The sequence below is a fragment of the Syngnathoides biaculeatus genome, chromosome 8 (genome assembly GCF_019802595.1).
Source record: "Syngnathoides biaculeatus isolate LvHL_M chromosome 8, ASM1980259v1, whole genome shotgun sequence".
In the NCBI taxonomy this organism is placed as follows: Eukaryota; Metazoa; Chordata; class Actinopteri; order Syngnathiformes; family Syngnathidae; genus Syngnathoides; species Syngnathoides biaculeatus.
This window is the reverse complement of record NC_084647.1, coordinates 25,339,867-25,361,034: the sequence shown is the minus strand read 5'-3', so window position 1 is coordinate 25,361,034 and position 21,168 is coordinate 25,339,867. Positions and strand designations below refer to the sequence as shown.

Here is a 21,168-nt window from a genome sequence, read left to right as displayed (position 1 = left end):
ATGTGTGCTTGTGTGTGTGTGCTCGTTTGGGCATGTTTGAACTCACCTGTGCGCTCTAAATGTGTAGATGGGCTCAACATCTAAGGCAGCATTCCTGTGGAGGAAAACTCTTCTTAACTTCGTTTTCAGAGGTTACAACTTACACATCACAGTAGACAGATACTATCGTATTTGTAAAATCCAAATACAGTGGTGCTTTGAGAATAAGTCTAATTCTTTCCATGTCTTAACACAAAAAAGCATCTCAGATCTTCTTCCCCCATTGAAATGAATGGAAATGCCTTTCATCCATTCAAGCCTCCCAACCAAACCGTTTTTACCTTGTGTGTCAAACATCTTTATCGTACTTGAAACTATCAAATCTTCAGCGACACTTAAGCTCACTCCACGCTTACATCAAGTTCGCAGTCACAAGTTGGTCATTTTGGTTCAAAGTGGCAACAATGAAATAAAAGACAGATTTGAAGATTGTTCAACCCAAGGAATGTACAAAGTCCCATGAATTAAAGTTTGAGTTAAAAAAAAAAAAAAACATTTTGGTTTATTATATTTTTGTTTGTGGACTCTGTTTAGCTGGGAGTTTGCATGAAAGAGCAATTTTTTTGGTTTATTTTATTACTGCGTTCTAGTCTCGGTACTTTGTAGGAGTCCATTTTTGTTATCATGTTGGGGTGTGACATTTACAATAGATCTGTCTGCGCAAAGGTATGTGTGTGAGATGGGAATGATGTACATGCGTATGATGTGGCTCTTTGCAGTAACAATAAAAAATGTGGCTCTTGATCCCTGACTGGTTGGGCACCACTGGCTTGTAGGGTTATAACACTGCGGGACCAATGTTATTCGTTAACCCATCTATGGCATTTTGTATTCCTTGTTAGCAATAGGCTCAATTGGTAAATTGGCTTATTAGCTAAAGCTATGTGGTTTATTTAAGACATACTGGTATTTTTTTTTCAATGTTTAAATTGACAGTGAACTTAAATGGACTTTACTTGGTATTATCATTTATACTGATGATCTTTAGTGCACAAGAATTTGATTCTATGTCTTGTACAATGACAATATAGAATCTTGAAATCTGAGATGAGCTCAATGGCACCACGCCTCATACGCCAAAAAACTCTGATGTCAGGTCACTTGAATTTCAAGACACTACTGTATTCTATTTTCAAGAACGTCAGAGAGTTCCTACTTCTTGGAATGCATGGCCTTATTGAGGTTCCATAGTTTTAGTGTTCCATCCTCAGAGGCTGTGAGCAGCACTGCTTGGCTGGGGTGAAAGGTCAAAGCACGGATGGCATCAAAGTGGCTACGTAGTGTGAAACGGGGGTTCCACGTCTTCTTGAACTCGTCTCTGTTATCCTGCATCTGTAGCGCACACACACACACACAGACACAGACCCAGTTACATCATCAAAGTGGGATCAGATCACTGATTCATAGGGGTTGAGCCACCCTGTTAATTACATCCATGGAGAGATCGTTGTCATTGGCAACAGTGAGATCAGCCAGTTCACCCAAGTTCATGTCACCGCCTCCGACTGCATCCATGATGAAGACATCAGAGGAGAAACCCAAGACGCCACCTACAGGTTTGGAGTGTGTGTCAGTCGCATTAACATGACATTTTTGGAAGCATAACAATAAAATACAGGAAGTGATTCGTTTCTATTCCAGCATCCTGTAAAAATTTAAAAACAGTTGGAGGAGAAACTGTAATTTGTAGCATCTTATTTCGGAAGCTTAGTTATAAGCACATAGAGGTCTGAAAAGGAACAAGTCTTACCTTCTCCAGAGCGAGCTTGTCCAGATACGGATGGAGGCGGAGCAGGTTTTGAGGGAAAGTCCGACATCATGCCTTGTAACTTGTTCCTGCGGTTCTCTGAACCCGTTGACAAGAAAGAGACACAACACATCCAGTCATGCTGAGAGATGGAGTATGATGATGATGAAGGCCAAATATAGACAAAAACATAAAGACTTCATTTTGTTACATACAGATTGTGTGAGGGACAATATGAACATGTAAAGGCTGCATGCATGATACTTGTACATCATGATACTTATGAGTAAACAACCCCAGGAGAGGAAGATGTAGATAGAGCAAGAGCGAGAGAAAAGAGAACAAGAGCACAGATCCATAGACAGATGACAGCGACAACAGTGCAAGGAGTCAAAGAGACGAAGAGACGGCCAGTTGGGAAAAGAGGTTGGTTTTATTGACGAGATGCTGAGACAATGAGGAAAAAAAGGAAAAAAATGAGTGTGTAGAGAAGTGCAGCAGGGGGAGTCAGAAAAGACAGATACAAACTGTTGCAAGGATGTTGCAAGTTATGGTTGCCATGGTAGCTGCGTACCTAACTCCCGTCCGTCCCCAGAGATCCTGGCCTCTCCCGCCCCCTCCCCATCCTCCCCGGAGCCTAGAAAGTCAAATTCACTGAGGGCGTCTTCTGAGTCGTCCTCATCCTCCTCATCGTCCGGGTCCAGGTCTGTAGTCATGGGCTCTGAACCCATCTAGACATGAAAGGAAAAGAATAGGGATTCATAAAAATATCGCATATGATTAAGTTTAGTAAGACGTTCAAATGGTGTTTATGGTTTGATTTATGTTTGGTTACAATACTACTTTGAAATGGAGCCCGAATACATTTTATATGTAAAAGATACTTTCAGTGCGGTTTGGCAGACAGCTCATTTGTCCAAATATGGTCAATTATGTTTTTTTAATCGAAACTAATGGTCAGTCACAAAGTGGTCTGTTATGCTTACTAGTTATTAACAAAAGTTAAGTAGTGAAAATTGTACCTTTACTCGAGACTTTTTGCTCTTGCGAGGGCCGTCGATGCAGTCTGTTGCCATGCCTTGGAAGTCATCTTCCTCGTCGCTGTCTTCATCATCGTCCTCGCATCCGTGCAGGAAGGGAATCTTATCGAGCACCGAGCCGCCAAGACGTTCCTTTGAGCTTTCTTTGCCTGCGTTTCTACAAATTGATACATCAGTTTACGTCTCTATATGAAAATGACTGGACATTTCAATTTGTGTACATGCAGAATATAACAAGATCAGTGGAAGTTGTAAAAATATTCTACTTTCCTCTTTAGTCTCACCTCTTAATTTGCTCTTCTATCTGTCTGACCAACAAAGAATCTCCACCCGCCCGGGTCTCAGGCTCTGGGGAGGGTTCGGGCAGTGGAGGCCCATTGGCCTCAGGACTGCTTCGTCCGAGCAGGGACCGCACTCGCTTTGAACGCATGTCTAGTATGGTGTCCGAGTAGCCGACTTCCTCAAGATACCTACATTTAGAGGAAACAGGTTTGGGTCAGCAACTGAGGAAGAATTTGTATAAGAAATTAATGATTAATATATCACAGCATATCACAGACATAGACCTGGTGTCAAATTTGCTCCACTATGGGCTATCTGATTAGATGCTTTGATGCGATTATATGGAAAAGTGTTTAGCCAGTGTATGACTTAGTGTCTATGATGTCACCTTTAAACTCCAAGTAGTTCAGTTTGTGTTTTTGCGTTGATCGTGATGCTTTGAAATATGTTGCCAGCCTGAAATGGTAAGGTTTCATAATCGTTTTATTATTATCATCATCAGAAATAATTACCAATCGTAGTTTTAATGTTTTGGTCATCTCAAGCTCTATTTGGACAAAAGCAGTCTTCCCCCTTCGGAACTAAAACGGGCTCCAGTTTGGTATTTAACCCATGAAACCACAGTTGTTTAATTTAAATCATTAATTATATCGAGGATCAAAATGTAACACTGCAATAAAGACTTGGAAACAACAAGTCAGACAAGACATGGGACCCCATTTTCATTGTTAGTAGTCTTAACTGAAACTCATGGTCAAACGATCTTAAAAATCGTGGTTTAAATCAAGCTTGAATTATTCCACCCCTCCCCCCTCACCCTCAATATGGAACTACAAATTTTGGGGAAAAAAAATCTTATTTCAATGTGTTTTCAAGGAGAATAATCATTAAAAAAAATTTACTAAGTATTGTGGGGTTTTAAAACCAATCAAAAACATTGTATTTGATAACACTACTACAGCACAAGCACATTAAAACATGCTGTGTTTAAGTTAGCAATAGTTTTGTGTTTTAGGGTGAACTTGGCTTCATACCGGTTTACAGGGACACTTCAATGGGCATGTGGGCGTGATGCAACAAACGCTGTCAGTGATGAAATTTTCTTTTAATTATGAACACTATTTCTATTAAAAAGTCATCTTTGAAATTTGCCCCCCATTGTAACTCACCAGACAGACCCACCATAAAGGGTGAGGATGTTTGTTTTCAGCATTTAGTACACAACAGCAGAAGACTCAGCTGACATAAATGAGATGAGATGTGATGGTTTAAAGACAAGACTTACTTGCGTAATAGCTGACGCCCCTCTTTCCATGACATCTGATTGGCTGGCTCGGAATCTGACTCAGCTGGGCCATTGGAAACTAGAGAGAGAGATTGGGTGACTAAATAAGTACAAAGGCGGAGTTTGAAAGAACAATAAAAGCAGTGTAGGAGCAATGGAGAATTCAACAAAAGACAAGGAGGATGATTTAAAAATAGCCCAGGAGATAAGAATGCAAACATACTTGGCTCAGTTTCAACCTCTGGTTTCTTGTCGCCAGGACTCAGGTCGTTTCCTGTCTTCAGCTTCTGATGTTTGGCCCTGCACACACACAGATGACCACAAGAGGCCCCACATTACACGAGAATCATTGGGAAGGCAAAGGTTTTACTGGACTCTACTCTAACTGGATTAGGACTTAAAACTGGTTAAAATATAGTGTATTTGGATATCCCCATCTTACCTTTCTTGTTTGAGGGCGTATTCCAACATTTTAATCCGTCTTACTAGGTCCTGTTTCATATTCTCCTGTCCTTTACGCTCACCTTGAAGGAACGCTACCTGAGCCTAAGAATACACAGGAAAACATGAAGTGACAGTCACCTGTAGCATAACATTACACAATCTTGAGTACGTTTTATCACAAGAGCTACATCCAAAATTCAACCCCTGCATAAAATAATAATGCACACCTCTGACTGGTATTGTCAGAGTTATTAATTTAGCAATACAGTGGTGAATCGATTTAGGAGTCTTGTGCAATATGAGCAATATCACCCGGGGAGTTTCCTTGCCTTGCTAGCAATGACTTGAGTTACGAGTGACCTTCAGACTCTCCATACCTCCAGTGAAGTGGAAAAACTCGCCAATTAAAGAACCTATAAATGGAACCTTGTTTCAATAAACTGGATTACAAAAGTTAAACCCACAAATATTGCTTGTGTTCACAAACTATGCTTCCCTGGCATCAATGCAGAACACTCACTTGTTGTTTTTCTCACACAAGGTAAACTTATTTCATATCAAGAAGTGTGGAGAGAGATCTAGAGGAGAGCTACAAGGTCATCTCTGGGCCACACCATTTCATAAAGGTACAACACTACTGTCTTGTGTGTACGTGAGTGTGTCTGCTTTGTCTATCAAACGTACACTACATAAACCCACTATTTCTTAGGGTTATCTTTTTTATATTTAGATTTTAGACGTGTTTAAATTAAAACCCTATGCCAAATATTGTGGTGGGTTTTCAGGGTGTCTGAAACAGATTAAAGGCATTTGCATTCAACAGGTAAAGTTGATTTTAAAAGCGGGGTCAGATGATACGCTCAAATCAAGGTTCCATTCTAATTTTATTTGCAGTGCTGCAGAAATGTGCTTTTTCAAACTTAACATATCGTGCGGAAAACCTCATAGAAACATACTCCTTTAAAACATTCCACCAATATTCAACAAATTCCTCAAAAAGTCGGGAAATACTTTTCAGTCGATATGTTGTCACAGGATCATTAACATATTTTAGTGTTTGAGAAACAATAATCATATTCATTTTAAAATGCGTGAAACCTCATATGATAGGTTACCGTTAAAACACACTTAACTGTACATCAAATCAGTGAAAACCAACGGCACTCACTTTGCCACAGATATTTTTTTCCAATTTTAACTATCATTGTTTTGGGATCTCAAGAGATTGTAAGGTGACGCCTTAATAATCTATGGCAAAAATATTTATAGCTTTAGGAACCATGAGTAAGTAGCTGTAAGGAAATGAATAAAAAAGCACTGTGCCAATTATGAGGAAGTGAATGCACAACTTGACAACTGAGTAGAGAATGTGAACGAAAACAAAAAGATGACATGGTGGTAAGCAAGTCTTATGAGAACTCAGTAGCGTACATGATAAGTAGAGGGTTGTGGAAGATTTTATTTTTAACCTTGTCCTAACTGAGCGCTCAGTGCACAGCTGCACAAGTAGGGAAAAAGATGAAACACTCGCCAGACTGAAATGGCAATGCACAGTGAAGACATTTATGCGCTTTTCTTTTTCCATCCAATTCACCGAAGTAGTTACAGATTCAACATGTACAACAATAAAGGATAGAAGGAATAGATGAAATGTGCAAATCCTTACCAGTGTAATGCATCAAAGGTTAAATATATTATGGGGAAAATGTAGAACCGACTTCAAAAAATTATTTTCAGTGAATGCCATTTGTCATTAGACCGCTGTAGAATGAAATTGAAGAGCTTCTTCTGTATTACTGCATACATAAAAGCAAGGTAAAAATACTTGAGATAAAAGCACGGATGAGCTTGAGCCCTGAAAAACTTCAGTGATTATATTCCGGAATATGAATGCGAAACAACAGAATAAGAGCAGAGATGATAAATAAACATGATTTTGTCACTAACGGCGCGGAGGGTAGGACCCAGATACATGAAGCCAAGACGTAAGCGTGGATTTTAGGAATGTTTATTGCCAGGCAGAGGTCATACACGAGAAGGCAGTCCAACACTACAAAAATCATAAGGCAAAAGGCTTGGTCCAAAAAACATGAAACAATGTCAAAAATTGGATATGGCAAAACACAAAAACGTAACTTGACTTGATATGGCTCAGTAACAGTATGACATCGGACAAGGCAGTTACGCTAGCTGATGCTCATGAAAACATATTCATTTACAAGCATAACGATCTGACAACAAGTGGCATGAAAAGCAAAACCGAAATACACAACGTAATCAGGGCGCAACGAGGTGCAGGTGCTCCCAAGCAACGGGCATGAAGAAGTGGCATGGCCAAGCTCTTGCCTGCTGCGCCTGCTGTCAAACACCCGGATTAACTCCGTGCTTCCGCAGTAGCGTGCAAAGCGCATGCGCGCTAGGTCGGAAATTGGAATCACAAGCTTTTTTTTTTTTTATGCTTTATTGTTTCGCTCACCCAATTGACTGACTGACTTCACTGAAGCTCCTTGCAGTGTAAACTGAGGCTCAGAGCGCATCAGACACTACCCTTTATAAAAACCTCCTTTGCACAATATAATCTTATTCCAAGTGTTGCACTGATGTGAGGTGAGGTTATTAATTCTAAATTAAAGCACATTTTTGTTTGCCGCCGCCATTGGGTACAAGCATGTCTTCGTGAACATTCTTCTTTGTTGGTTTTCATCAATTCTTATTCGTTACTGGAAGACTACTATCAAAACTGGGAACAGAAACTTTCAAACTTGTATGGTTCAGAGAGAACTGATCATTAGTACCGGTTCCAGGCAGTTTTAGATAACCAATGTCTGCCCTTAGTTCCGCTTGAGCCAATCCCACTCCTGTCACAAAGCTGCGACGTGGCACAATGAAGTAGGGGATGGTTTAATAAAGGATCACTTAGTTTTCTTTTTTTAACCTGTAGTATATAAGAAGGAGTCGTGCACTTATTTTTACGCACTTTATTTTGTAGTTCAAACACTGGAAGTAAAAGCATCAATGTTCCTATTGGTATATCCAGCAGACTCTACGTTCTTCCTTGTCTCTTATCTATTTCACATAGTCGTTTTACATACCGCCCTTATGTGTTTAAACTGGGACATTAAATAACTGATATAACTTGTACTACAGACTAGACTTACAGCGAGTGAAATCAAGCAAGACCGTTACAAAAAAAAATCCAGTTGGATGTTAAAATGTCAGTAACGAAAAGCTGTTTACCTAAAAACTATGAATGAAACGTGCCATTTTAAAGAGTTTCCATTTTGTGTTTTTTAACAATATATCGTTAAAATAAAACATTTTCATTATAATTGTTAGACATCATGGCATAATCAAGCACTGGTACTGTGTCAGTGTATACTCAAATCTAAGTACAGTATCTGTACTTGGTGAATAAGTGTGAAGGTTGTATATATGAGCTCTGCAATAGGCTGGCAACTCGCCCAGAGTGTAGCATGCCAAAGTCAACCAAGATAGATTCAAGCTGAACGACCCTAATGAGAACAAAAAACTAAAAGACAATTGGATGGATGAAAGGAAACAACGTTAAATATATAATATAACACACACTTGTTCCACTAAAGGTGGATTCCGAATCAATTCTGCCAAACAAATTGACTTGGCACAGTAAGTTCCAAAGGGGAATTAATAAGGCTTTGAGAGCAACCCATGCACAGAAACAAGCCAACACTTGCTTGCACACAAAGTATTGCAAGGTGACACTGCACCCTTTAAAGGACTCAAAAGTGCTCAGAACCTGGCACCTTAGCTCGTGTTAAGGTAGTAGTGAGGCTCTGGCAAAAGGTTGAAACAATATCAGATGGCATTATCCTAATAGAATCATGTCATTCTGTCAATATAGTTTAACCATCATCATTCCAGGAAATTGCAAAATAATTAAGTCATTATGGAATGTAATATATGGTATGAAAAGACATTATCCTGTTCTTTCCTTCAGTGCCTTTGACTAGATTGCGACTTGCCTGTTCTTGGAGATGTGAGACCCTCGACAGTTCATAATTGGTGATTTATTCGTCACCAAGATGAAACCAAGCATTGATAGTGATAACAAGGTTCAGAAATACAGTAAATGTGATCGACATATTTGCAAAAGAACATATTCACTGGGACTTTTCAGGTGAACCAGCACTGAGGTATAAATACTACAATGTCTTTGGCTTCTGGGAGTCATCTCACACAGCTTGGTTTGAGCCTCTGGTCATATTCTGTGTCATGAGGGTAAACAAAAGACTTAAGTACAAAGGAACCGTGATGCAAGCAAAGCCGTTCTGCCACCTGATCTCTCCTTCCTGTGGGTGGGATTTCCTCCATGTGACCCACTGCTGCTGCTGAGCTGAACAAGATTTGGCCAGAGTAGGCAAAAGCAGAAAAGGGTAAAGGGCAAATGACATCCTTCAGAGGCCACGCTCCATCTCCTCATCCAACTCATCCTAGCATACCAGAGAAAAACATTCAGAAACCAAAAAAAAAAAAAAAAAATAGAACGGCAAACTTTTCTGGGCCATTGTGCTTCACTGAAATGTGTATTATTAGCATTAAAGGGCATTATTACAAGACGGGAACCATTTATACTATAACAAGTTGAGAGATGTAAATAAACATAGAAGAGCTTGGGTGGAAGGCGCTGTTGCATTCACAGAGTAGATATGGATGTCTTGTGTATGTCATGGCTGAGAGCGCAATCCTATTAATTACTGACATGCGCCCAGGGACCTTGCAAACTGAGAAGTGATTTGTGGAGCTATCAGAAAAACTATGCATATAGAAAAATGAAAATGCATTTCACACGAAAAGAAAAGATGCTCCCTTTGGTCTACAGACAACGGACCTGTGTATTAATTAGGTTTTCCACAATCAGGATTTTTGAGGCCGATCACAGAGTTGCAAAAAACAAAAATCGATCACAAGATAAAGCAACTGATACAAACGATGGAGTCTATTTAAATGACCTGTTCATTTACTACATACACTTGTGTTTTTAATTGCTCAAAAAAAAAAAAAATAGATATTTACAATAATCTTTGTTCATCTATTTATGCCAGTGAGGTACAGTATGGTGACAGACAGAACAAATTAAATGTCTTCTATTAGATGGCAGTAAGTACATAAAGCAATTAATGCATCTACTTTTTGTGGCATTTTTTTGTTTGTGGTGACTAAATACACTCGTGTATCCAGTCGCATTTGAGTTGACAAGACAAAGTCCAATCAATGATCGTAAAAAACATGTATCGGATCGGAATACAAGATCTTATTCCAGTAGTCTGATATTGTGCAATTGAGACAGCATGTTGCATACTCTCTCCGTGCCTGGGTGCATTTTCTCTGAGCAGTCCAGTGTCCTCCCACAACCCAAAAACATGCATTAATTGTAGTCTCCAAATTTCCCTTAGAACAAATCTTTTCTGTAAATGAAATGCACTGAATTCATTCACAATATGATTCATTCTTTGCGCTCTGCCAACATGAGCCAGCCTGCTGGGAACAGTAGCGTTCTGGGCAGTCTTGACGTGTCAATAGATACTTTTCATTGACGTCACGCCGACCATGTGTTTTTGTTTACAACACCATTTTGGACGGCAAGATCGTGTCTACATATCATGGCTAGGAAGCGATAAGTGTATACTGTAATGTTTTAGATATGGTTATCATTTGATCTTTTATCTTGAAAGTCCTTGGACAAACAAACACTGTAACCAGAGGCGAATGAGGCACTTGTGCTGTAGTGAGGAATAAAGAAAGAAGCCACATATGAAACTCGAGAGCAAGTATCGTCTCGTTATTATTAGATTGAGCTGCATTGACTGTGTCGACGTCAGCGGGGTACGACGAGACAGGACGATAAGGAAGTGAGCTTGAGAGGTTGGCGGTGGGGGAAGAAGCAAAATAAAAAGTACAGTTGGACTCACGTCTACGTTTTTCAATAACTTGACAGCAAGATCATAACATGGTTTCACAGTGACGGTAGTATAACTACGGACTCACGAAAATAAAAAACAAACTCATGAAAAAAAAAAAGCAAAGACAACGAGGAGGCATTTGGTGTTCTAAATCATCCAATTTACCAGATGTGTGGCGGAGATTTAAGCAACACGCCAAACTCATGTTCATGGGACCACTTAAAAAAAGAGCTTAAGAGGAAAAGTGCAGTTTCCTCCTGCTGTGGATCGGCGATAAAGGACGGGATGTCATCAATAAGTGGACACTGTCCGGAGATGAAGATAAGTTGCTATTAACTTCTCACAAAAAAAATTCTCTGATTACCTCACTCTGAAAGCAAACCCCGTGTTTGCTAGATATAAGTTTCACGAGAAGGCACAAGCTAAACGTGAGTCATTTGAGCACTTTGTGATAGAACTCAAGCTGTTGATTAAAGAATGTAACTACACAAACAGTGATGAGATGGTCAGAGACCGCATAGTTTTTGCTACCAACTCACCGAGTGTACGCGAAAACTTACTCAGCCAGGGGCCAGAGCGCATGCTCGAAAAAAAGCCATCAGCATAGCCCGCTCCCACGAGTTACCAAAAGTGCAGCTAAAAGCTATGGCTAGCGACAGCCACGAGGTTCACGTTAACCATTGCAAACCTCGAAAGCAAAGTTTCACTGCAGATGCTAGTAGGCATATTGACACCTCAAAGACCTCCGTAAATATATGTAACAAGCGTGGAGAATACCGCAGTAAATTAGCTGAATGCCCAGCAAAAGGTAAACAATACCTGAAGTGTCAGACCCCTTTTTCTGTCCGTTCTCACAACCATAAGTCACACAATGAAATACCATGATGAAAAGGCCGTAAGGCACACTTATAAACAAGCCAATATTCACAAAAACATCACTAAAAAATGCAATTTGTATTCTAGTTTTGCTGTCCAGTGGGCGTCGTAAACAAAAGTAATGTGACTCATGATGTCACGTGAAAAGTATCTCTTGCAACAGGCAGCTGTTCTGGCGGCAAAGATCTGGTCAATTTTCAAAATAAAAGACCTTGGCAAGCACACTGTAATACAACACAAATTATATTCCCATTCTTTCACTGCAGCCCAGTAACATATGCCACATGGCCCGGTACTGGTCCGTGGACCGGTGTTTGAGGACCACTGCTTTAGAGTACTGATTTTTGGTTTTGATACGTTATCATTAGAGGCTTCGACACAATACTAAATAGGACAACCAGTACAGATAATGGATAGAAGAACAGACAGATATAATGAGAATGAAGAGGAAGCCTCAATTCCCAAACAGTCAAAAGCAGATCTGACCTATCAGTTAGCAACAATTTCAAACGTGCATAAATGACATTAAGTTAGCCAAATCTCCATGGAGTGGGAAAGCCCCTTTAGTGTGCAGTGGAGACTCCTCACCGATCATCATCCACAATGGGTCAACAGAACCTCAGACAGTGCAGAAACTGTGATGCATTCAAAGGGGAAGTTTAACGCGTGTGAATTACTTTGGAACAAGCAAGCTTGCTCCCCATTGGTTGAATTTTACGAGGAAATAAAGCAATGTCCTTCGTCAATGAAGGTATTTCATGCATTTGGTAATCATGCTAAAAAATTTTATTTTCAGACCTGTTATTCAAATGCGAAGTTTCAGTCCATAAAATAATGACATAAAACATTAAGATAGCCTGAGTTGGGCCCATACACATTTTGAATAGTTCGATATAGTGTGTGTCATCCAATTTATACCAAAAAGAAGAAAGAAATTTCCAAAAACCTTATTTTGAGAGGGTTTTGTTTTCTTAATGCATTGCCAAGGTATCAAAAGCACTCTGTATAACCAGGTCCTTAAAAAAAAAAAGAAAAAAAGACTGACACAGGTATCAAAAACAATTGTGACATCCCTACTGTACCTTCTTAAGCCGCCACCTTATTGTGGAAAATGGGTTTAATCTGGATCTAATAATATCTTTTTGGACGCTCGTGATTAAGGACTCTGTACTATACATAAACTTGCCTTAAAATAATCAGTTTAAAAATGAAATAAAAAGCAAGTTCAGTGATCTTTGACTAAAGACAAGATGACATACAACGGAAATTGATATACAACGGAAAGGCCTTCTTGTGTATCAGTGGGATGGAAGCGCAAGGCCACTACCACCTGCCTCCTGTGGGACGTCCCACCTGGCCCCGTGCGAGGGGCCCTTCATTACTGCCTTAACAGCATAGACACACAACCACAGATGGCCTTCCACATTAAAAAATGCACAGGGTTTTTCTGTCAAGGCCACACAAATTACTTCCCATGAGAAGTCATGCCACTACAACCTAATAGAGAGCGCAGACGTACGACAGGAAGTGAGGATTCTTATTCTACAAGCCATTAAGCTGATTCTGATTAAAGTCACGTGCAGCTGACATGAGTCGATGCATGTTGGCAAGTACGCAAAGCCACAGGGGGGACACTAACTGGCATGTTGTACACCCCCGGAGCTAAAGGCATGTTACTCTCGGTGATTAAATGAAGGCAATCTCAGAACGACACTAAATGTACCCAAGAAAACTGCCGTAAACCACGCAATTATAGGTTCGACAACAGGATACAATTTAGGCACTGTGAAAATGGACTCATTTCTGAAGATCATTCTTACGACGGCATCCAATGCAACTATATTGTTCATCTATATTTTATCAGGCTTCTATTTATACCCGTGTAGAGAAGTGCAGTGAGTAAAAGTGTTAAGTAACACTGTCATGTCACATGTTCAGGTTATGATATATTTATAAGCCGTATCGGAACAACACTTGAAAGATGGAGTCATTCAAACATTTTGGAGTTTATCAGCACTTTTCATAATGTTGGTGTGTTTTGCACAGTGCTATGCTTCATACACATTCATCCACGCTGCCTAAAACGGGGGATTTGTAAAAATGCAATGTGGACATACAAATAGGAATATGGATGCCACGTTACCTCTGTGTGTTACATCACAAATTTTAAATAAAACTGGGACAAGACAACTGAAATGACACTTTATCACAGCATCACTTCTCAACAAGACAGAGACTTCATGCTGGAGAGCACAGCTGACACTTACCGGACATCCCAGTGCCTCATGAGTAGCGGTGGCCTCTGTCGCCACCTGATCGGCATTTATCAGCCATTTTACATAGACAAATGTGCAGTTGTCTAAGAATGTTCTTTGTTTATCTTGAAAGAAAAAATATCCACATGGCAGATATGGGTCCTACTCAACCTGGCCAGACGTTATGTCAGGGTGGTGAAATGGTATTGGTGTGTTAGTATTAGAGTTTTTTTTAGTTTTTTCTTTTTGTATAGGCTTACGTTACTGTCACACTTGTTCAACCCAAATGAAGTAGCACAACGTAGAATCTCATGCGTAGGTATGTGTGTATCCACCACTGACTGGTTGTTGAAAGTGGCCACTCAACATGCCACACTCTTGAGCGCGCATTTGAACTGTTTTTTTTGTAGACCTAACATCAATTTTATCGGCTTAATCTGATAATTGGGATTTTTTTTTTCCTGATCGGCTGATCAGTTTTGAGGTAATAATTTGCCGATCCTATCAGTAACGTTAATGACCGGCTCTGAAAAAGACATTTACTTTCCGTTGCTGTCATGCAGCATATATCTGATTCCAAAACATAGTTTATTTTTAAATAGTAGTTTTATAGTTTTTTTTCCATGTCTTTTGACATATGTAATATCTGTAAATATCTAAAGGGCAATAAAGTTAGCTAAAACGTCGGCGGCATGGGAGAGAGAAGGCAGCTAGGAGACAACACGTAATGCGCAGCTCTCAGTAGTAGACAAATTTGCTCTTTTACGATTGCACTGTGTCAGACTATTGCAGTAAAATCTTGTATTCCGATACCACCGTATCCCGTTTTTTTACGAACAGTGGCCATTTTTCTGGTCAATTCAAATGCCACTGGATACACTTGTTATTGTGGGGAAAACAACACAACACACCAATAAACAAAAATGTCACAAAAAGTATATGCCGTACAATAACTGCTGTATGTACTTACTGCCATCCAATAGAAGATCCTTAACTTGTTGTTCTCTCTGTCACAATACCTCAGTGGCATAAATAGATGAACAAAGATACATTATTTATTATTTAAATTTGTATTTTTTTTAGCAATTACGTATACAAGTGTATACAGGAAATGAGCAGGTCATTTAAATTGACTCATTGCTCCATCTTGTGACCAGATCAGTGATAGGTTAGCAGTTTTTTAAACTCAGTGATCGGCAACAAAAATTCCATGTTTCACTACGTTTGTACATTTCCCAAATTTATAACTGCAGAACTTCCCTCAAAAACCTCTAGGTAAGTATAATGTTTATATATTTTCTATGCTTCTGAAACATCTGCTGTAAATTGGTAGCCCCACAGACACAATTTTGGAGGAACAGGTGTGCAGGTCCCTTGTGATGTTACTCTAACCATGCATAATGGCTCATATTTTTGTCGCTTCCAATGCTATCCGTCCATCCACCCATTTTCTGGGCCACTTAACCTCACGAGGGTCACGGGAGTGTTGGAGCCAATGCCAGCCTTCAATGGCCAGGAAGCAGGATACCCCCCTGAACTGGTTGCCAGCCAATCACAGGGCACATGGACACAGACAGTCTCACTCACAATCACACCTTGGGGTAATTTAGTTTCTCCAATTAATGTATGTTTTTGAGATGTGGGAGCAAACCCGAATGCCCAGAGAAAATTCACGCAGCCACGGGGACAACATGCAATATCCACACGTGGTGGGGATTTGAACCCCAGTCCTAAGAACTGTGATCCCAACGCTCTCCAGCTGCCCCACCATACCGCCCTTCCAATGCTAATTTCATGAATTTTATCAACAAAGAAAGACTCTTGAATGTGGCATATTCATTTCTTGCTATCTATTTTAACAGCTTTGGGAGAGTTTATTCATTCTTAACTCTTGTTATTTTCTAGCAATCTCTGAGTGCCAACTTAAACCACATTAAACCATCCTCAAACTCATTGCGTCTTGATCATTATTCTGTAAATTTCTTGTAGAACTGGCATCCTGGCTTTCTATAATTACCTGTTTCTGTCTTTAGCAGGTTTTGCAATAGTGCCAGCCTTTTGAAAGTAAGATGAAGATTACCAATGTCATGAAAGCTTGAAACTTGGAAAATCACAGCAAAAATCTCAACCCAAATGACTTTGCATCAAAACGACATGTCCAGAAACTGGTGCATTTTCATCTGTTTTAAAGAGTCATAACTTTCTTAATATTTGTCACAGGAAAATGAAATTTACACTACTGAAATAGTCTTAAAGGATCTGCTTTATAATGCTCTCAATCTCAAGTACTCTTTGAAATCTTACCCACACTTAAGCACATCATATGTAGCCTACCTGCATTCATAAAACGACTTCGTAGGTTAGTCCAGAGACTTTTCTCTATTGGTTTGCGGAGTTAGGTGATAGATTGTGAAACCTTCAGACAGTACAGGGTATACTTTTAGGTTAGTGTTTTGTCTTGTTTTTATTTGGAGACTGACAGATTATTACTGTTTCATGAAAGAGGTCCTTTATATGCTGTTATATAGTTTAGATCACGGTGAAGCAGCAGCTCGGTGTAACGTTAGCTTACTAGCATGTTGTCATCTGATCGACTGTATGGGGTTCTGGTACTGCAGCGTGTCCAAATACATCGTAAAATGCTGAACTTAATGTTGTGTGGTGTGGGTCCGTTGGTGGAAACACTGCAAATGCAGTGGGTAAACAATCCAAATATTTACCCTTAGTTCGTCTCTCTCCGCCTCCCAGCGGTATTTCTCGGCCTGAAAGCGTCCCCACTCGTACTGGATGAAGTGCAGGATCCCGGGAAGGGTCATTCCCGAATCACCGTCCTGCTGTGTTTCGCGGAGGTGTGACGACCCGGGCATGGCCCCGACCGCCGCCGCCATGGCTCCAGTAGCGGCTACTGGTGCTGACTGGCCCGGTGATGCTTTGGGCCCGTTTGGGTTGCGCCCCGCTCCACCGCTACCTCCTCCGAAGTTCGGGTTTGGGACTCCACCGGATCTGTCCGCCTCCATTTTAACCGTTCAACCCTTCGCCAGGTTAAGAAGGCGGAAACGGGCAAAGTGTACGAACGATAACAACAACAACAAAAAAGAGCCAGTGCCCTCCTTTTTAATCCTGCGATACTTCGCCCACGGCTAACCCTCCTTTCTTTTCTCACACACGCAAAGAGTAAAATTACTATACCTTCGGTAAAATACTACTCATCCGCTTTTAGAACCTTCAAAATAAAACACATTCTAATCACTTATTCGTCACACTCTTGTCTTTTATGTCCGAATGCGCTAAATGTGTAATCTTTCATTATAATGTGATTTCAATTAATTACAAATCAAACGAAACTATTGAATTATTGCCACACAAAATGTAAAAATTTGGAATCGTTTCTTACTTTGGTAGTTCCTAATCAGTTTCCTTCTCCTTGTGTTTGCTACTGGAAATACCCAACTGGAAGTGACAAATATAGTCCCATGTTTTCAGCAATACACGACGAGTGCGTCGCCAAGGGAGATCGTTTGCTACCATTTTGTGAGAAAGGAATGTTTTGTTTGTGATAAAGTTGGACCACGAACACAGTACTTGACTTCCGGCTTTAGAGCAATATACGTACACTAAACAAAAGTCCACATTTAATGTATATTGAATGAAAATCACATCCAACAAGACACGAAACAGTTGCCAGCATTTAAAATTACTTGAGTAAATAAATCTACTGGCCCTAATTGTAATAGTTGGAGCAACCGTTTGTAAGACGAGTGGTTTTTAATTTCTGCATTAACTGTTTTATTTTGTATTACTAAAACCGGAAACAATAACGTTATCAGTAGAGTGGCTCGGGACGCTAAAACTGGGAAGGTAGCACGTTAGCGGCAGCTCAAGTCTGGACAGCTGCGCATAGTTTAGCGACATTTCCCGTGCGTAACCCTATGCACATCTAATGAAATACTTTTAGGCAAATACGTACATTATTTGTTTCAAATTCAATAAAATTGTCATCCTCCTTTCTGCCAGGCTGTCCCAAAGACCGAAGATGCCAAAGCTGCAGGACCAGTGCAGTGCTAATGTTGTGAAGCTGCTTCAAGTAACGATGGAATATGCCTTCAATACATTTCGGTAAAGCAGAACTGATTGCTGCATTCAACTTTTGGTGAGTAGTGTGAAAAATGTTAAAAAAAAAAAAAAAAAAAAAAGCGTCAATTGAGGATCCAAATGGTGGATTGGCTGGAGTTATTGATCCAGTAATGCATGTGCTCTGAATATTAAAACCTGAATATCATACAGTACTGTTAATAAACACGGTCCTAAATAGTGCCCTTTTGGCAAGTTTAGTCATAATTCCTTTTTAATTCAAGTTGACAGCTGATATAATTTTTTTTATGCTGCAGGAGGTTAATTTGATTTTTGCTTTAATACGAGGATGACTTAAACTTTGACCCAGATTTCAAAATGTTTTTTCTTGCATGGATAAATATTTATGTTCTTTAGAGCAGTTGATTTTATAAATACAGTAACATACTATTGATAGGCTATTCATACATTCATATTATAGGCACATTCATTCATTTACGACTAGACTCGGCTTCACACACCGCTTGGGCTCTGGTACCAGTCCTCTTTTTTTTTTTTTTTTTTTTTAATGACTTATTTTGTCTGCCACTGCTTCTTGCAGAGAAACTTCTACTTCGCTGTAAAATATTTTGTGATTATATCTTTTGTCACAATTAATCCGTACTTCATACGAACCTATGGTATAAGATGGTCATGCCGTACCACCTAAAAAAATGTGCTGTCACGAAATCCAAGGGTGGTGCACACCAGTGCTACAAGTATAATAGTATTGAGCCCTGCTGGCTATACTTAAATGTTTTACAAAATCTTGGCTCGTCAAATTTTTCTTTTTGTGTTGACAGATGTTGGTTAACTAAAATATGTCGCTCATGTTATTCCTTTTTTTCCTTGTTGTTTAAGCCCAGTACATGTTTTTCCTCTCTTTAACAGATTGGGCTCCTGTTTAGTCACACCAATGGGAACCTAAAGGGACCAGTTCTACATTCAAACAGTACTGGAAGTCCCTTGTGGCCATGCGGATCACTTTATGCCAAGGCGTGTTAACCGGGGCCATCATCCTCAACCTCCTCATCCTCTACTATGTGTCCCGGGCCCAGCAGCAAATGATGGAGAAGAGGAAGGAACACGGCAGGTCCACTAGGAGGGCTGCTTTACCCGCCTCCGCTCTGGTGGGAGCCATAGCGGGACTCGTCGGCCCTGGAGTTGAGCCCAGAGGGGCAGGGATGGGGTCAATTAATCGTAGCCCACGCGTGACCGTGCTCCTCCGGGAGTTTGAAAACTTTGAGAATTATGTAGGGGATGTTGCCAATTCATTCCTGAGCCAAAGACCAGAGCTTCCCTTCCTGGTTGTAGCTGACACGCCTCCATACCCGCCACTGGTCCTCCCTGACAGTTCTCGCCTCCTAGTGCTTTCCCCAAGCCCGGACCAGCCTCCGCAAGCACACAGGCCAGAGTTTCACGTCCAAACAGAGTTTGTGCTTCTCGTACCGGACGGGGTGGAGTTGGAGCCCCCTCGAGCGATTGAGAGGCTGATAAAGGAGTTGGAAGGCGAGGGTGGTGGTCCAGTGAGGTTGGTAGCTTCACCCGTGCTGGCTCGATCTGCCGTGGAGTGTCTCCACCTGCGGGTGAACCTCCGCGAGTGGACGGCCACTTATTCTACCGCCGTGTCCGGGAGCAGCGGCAGCGTGTGCACGGCTTTGCAAGGCGACGCCGTGGTGCTTATCCACACAGAGGATCTATTTAATCTTTCTGTGCCGTTAGGCCGGCCCCTTTTCCCCTCGCTCTTCATCCAGACCACGCTGAGGGGCTGGAAGGTAAAGCTCCTGGAGAGCCCATGTTTTTCCGCCAACCACCGGCCCCTCTTCAGCTCAGCTCACAACCAGTGGAAGGCAGACACTCGCCTGAAGGAGTCCACGGGGAAGCTGATGAGGAGCTTCGGTCTGAAGCGTATCCTGCTGCCCGAGGGGAAGGAGCAGTGGCACGGCTGTAGCAAGGAGACACCTCGCTGCTTTAGCACGGTGCAGGACGACACGCCGGACTATCTCTATCTGGATCGTTGGACCCCGCCGTGTTGTCTGCGCGCTCTCCGAGAAACCACCAAGTATGTGATCAACATCCTGGAGAGCTCCGGGGTGCGCTATTGGCTCGAAGGCGGGACTTTGCTGGGTGCTGTCCGACACCAGGACATCATCCCGTGGGATTATGATGTGGACCTGGGAATCTACCTGGAGGACGTACCCAACTGCGATCACTTGAAGAACCTGGACTCGGGCTCACTGGTAGACGCCAACGGGTATGTGTGGGAACGTGCAGTGGAGGGTGATTTCTACAGGGTGCAATACAGCGAGGCCAACCACCTCCACGTGGACCTGTGGCCTTTCTACTCCCGCAACGGGATCATGACTAAAGACACTTGGACCGAGCACAAGCAGGACGTGGAGTTTCCTGAGCATTTTCTGCAGCCGCTCGTGCCCATGCTCTTCGCTGGCATCAATGCCTATGGGCCGAATAACTACCGCGCCTTCTTGGAGCTAAAATTTGGAGAGGGGGTTGTCGAGAACCCTGAGTACCCCAACCCTGTCAAGAAAAGACTGGACCGGGCGAAATTATGAGAGTGTAATTGTTTGTAAGATAATAGATGGAGATGCTAAGGGTATTCTCATATTAGGCTTCAGCACACTCGACACCGAATATCGTTAGAAAATGTGATTGTGTCAATTTTAGTACTCTTTCTTTATGTTTGGCCATGATTGCATAGGGGATCAAGGGCAGACAAGTCATACTTAATGCAAACAAAATATGCTTTACAATGTGTTCTAAAGGTATACGTCTTGTACTGAGTGTGAAAATTAATGTGTCATTACCGGACTGACTTGACAGTACTGTACAGTATTTATGGTTTTGCCTTATTATGGCTTTGTGAATTGTTTCCGCCCTGTTACTTTGGTTTACACTGATCTTGTTACGCATACAGTTGTTGCACACTTTGAATGTACATTAGGTGTAGGTATTACATGAGGTGAACTGAGATGTCTTTGCTGTTGTCTGGAAATGTTGAGAGCTTAAAGAAATGAAGCACACCATACTGAAGCAATGATCACATCTTGTGATAGTGAGAACTCTGCCGTTTATTATTTGAGCCACTTATCCCTCCATCATGATGAATAAATCTGATGTCTGGTGTACTGTA

General features: G+C 41.1%; 2 protein-coding genes across 6 annotated transcripts in view; one reads left to right on the top strand and one right to left on the bottom strand.

Annotated features, from left to right (window-relative positions):
• Positions 1–17,427, bottom strand: part of strn4 (striatin, calmodulin binding protein 4) — a 27,084-nt gene extending 9,657 nt beyond the window's left edge. For 2 of the 4 annotated variants that reach the window (XM_061826527.1, XM_061826528.1), the window contains exons 1-11: positions 16,628–17,086; positions 4,836–4,939; positions 4,617–4,693; positions 4,394–4,472; positions 3,111–3,296; positions 2,809–2,983; positions 2,361–2,517; positions 1,790–1,885; positions 1,471–1,589; positions 1,196–1,371; positions 47–94 (exon numbers count right to left, since the gene is read on the bottom strand). In XM_061826527.1, coding sequence (XP_061682511.1) covers positions 47–94; positions 1,196–1,371; positions 1,471–1,589; positions 1,790–1,885; positions 2,361–2,517; positions 2,809–2,983; positions 3,111–3,296; positions 4,394–4,472; positions 4,617–4,693; positions 4,836–4,939; positions 16,628–16,924 — 1,514 coding nt within the window. In that variant the 5' untranslated portion in view covers positions 16,925–17,086. Of the gene's footprint in view, positions 1–46; positions 95–1,195; positions 1,372–1,470; positions 1,590–1,789; positions 1,886–2,360; positions 2,518–2,808; positions 2,984–3,110; positions 3,297–4,393; positions 4,473–4,616; positions 4,694–4,835; positions 4,940–16,627; positions 17,087–17,301 lie in introns of those variants that run through there. The other 2 variants (XM_061826529.1, XM_061826530.1) reach the window with 2 other exon arrangements.
• fkrp (fukutin related protein) lies at positions 17,344–21,168 on the top strand. 2 transcript variants are annotated; one of them, XM_061826532.1, is made up of 3 exons: positions 17,344–17,438; positions 17,922–18,057; positions 18,909–21,168. In XM_061826532.1, the coding sequence occupies exon 3, from the start codon at positions 18,992–18,994 to the stop codon at positions 20,588–20,590; it is 1,599 nt and encodes a 532-aa protein (XP_061682516.1). In that variant the 5' UTR covers positions 17,344–17,438; positions 17,922–18,057; positions 18,909–18,991; the 3' UTR covers positions 20,591–21,168. The 2 variants fall into 2 exon arrangements, with proteins under 2 accessions (XP_061682516.1, XP_061682515.1); XM_061826531.1 differs by lacking the exon at positions 17,344–17,438 and adding an exon at positions 17,496–17,824.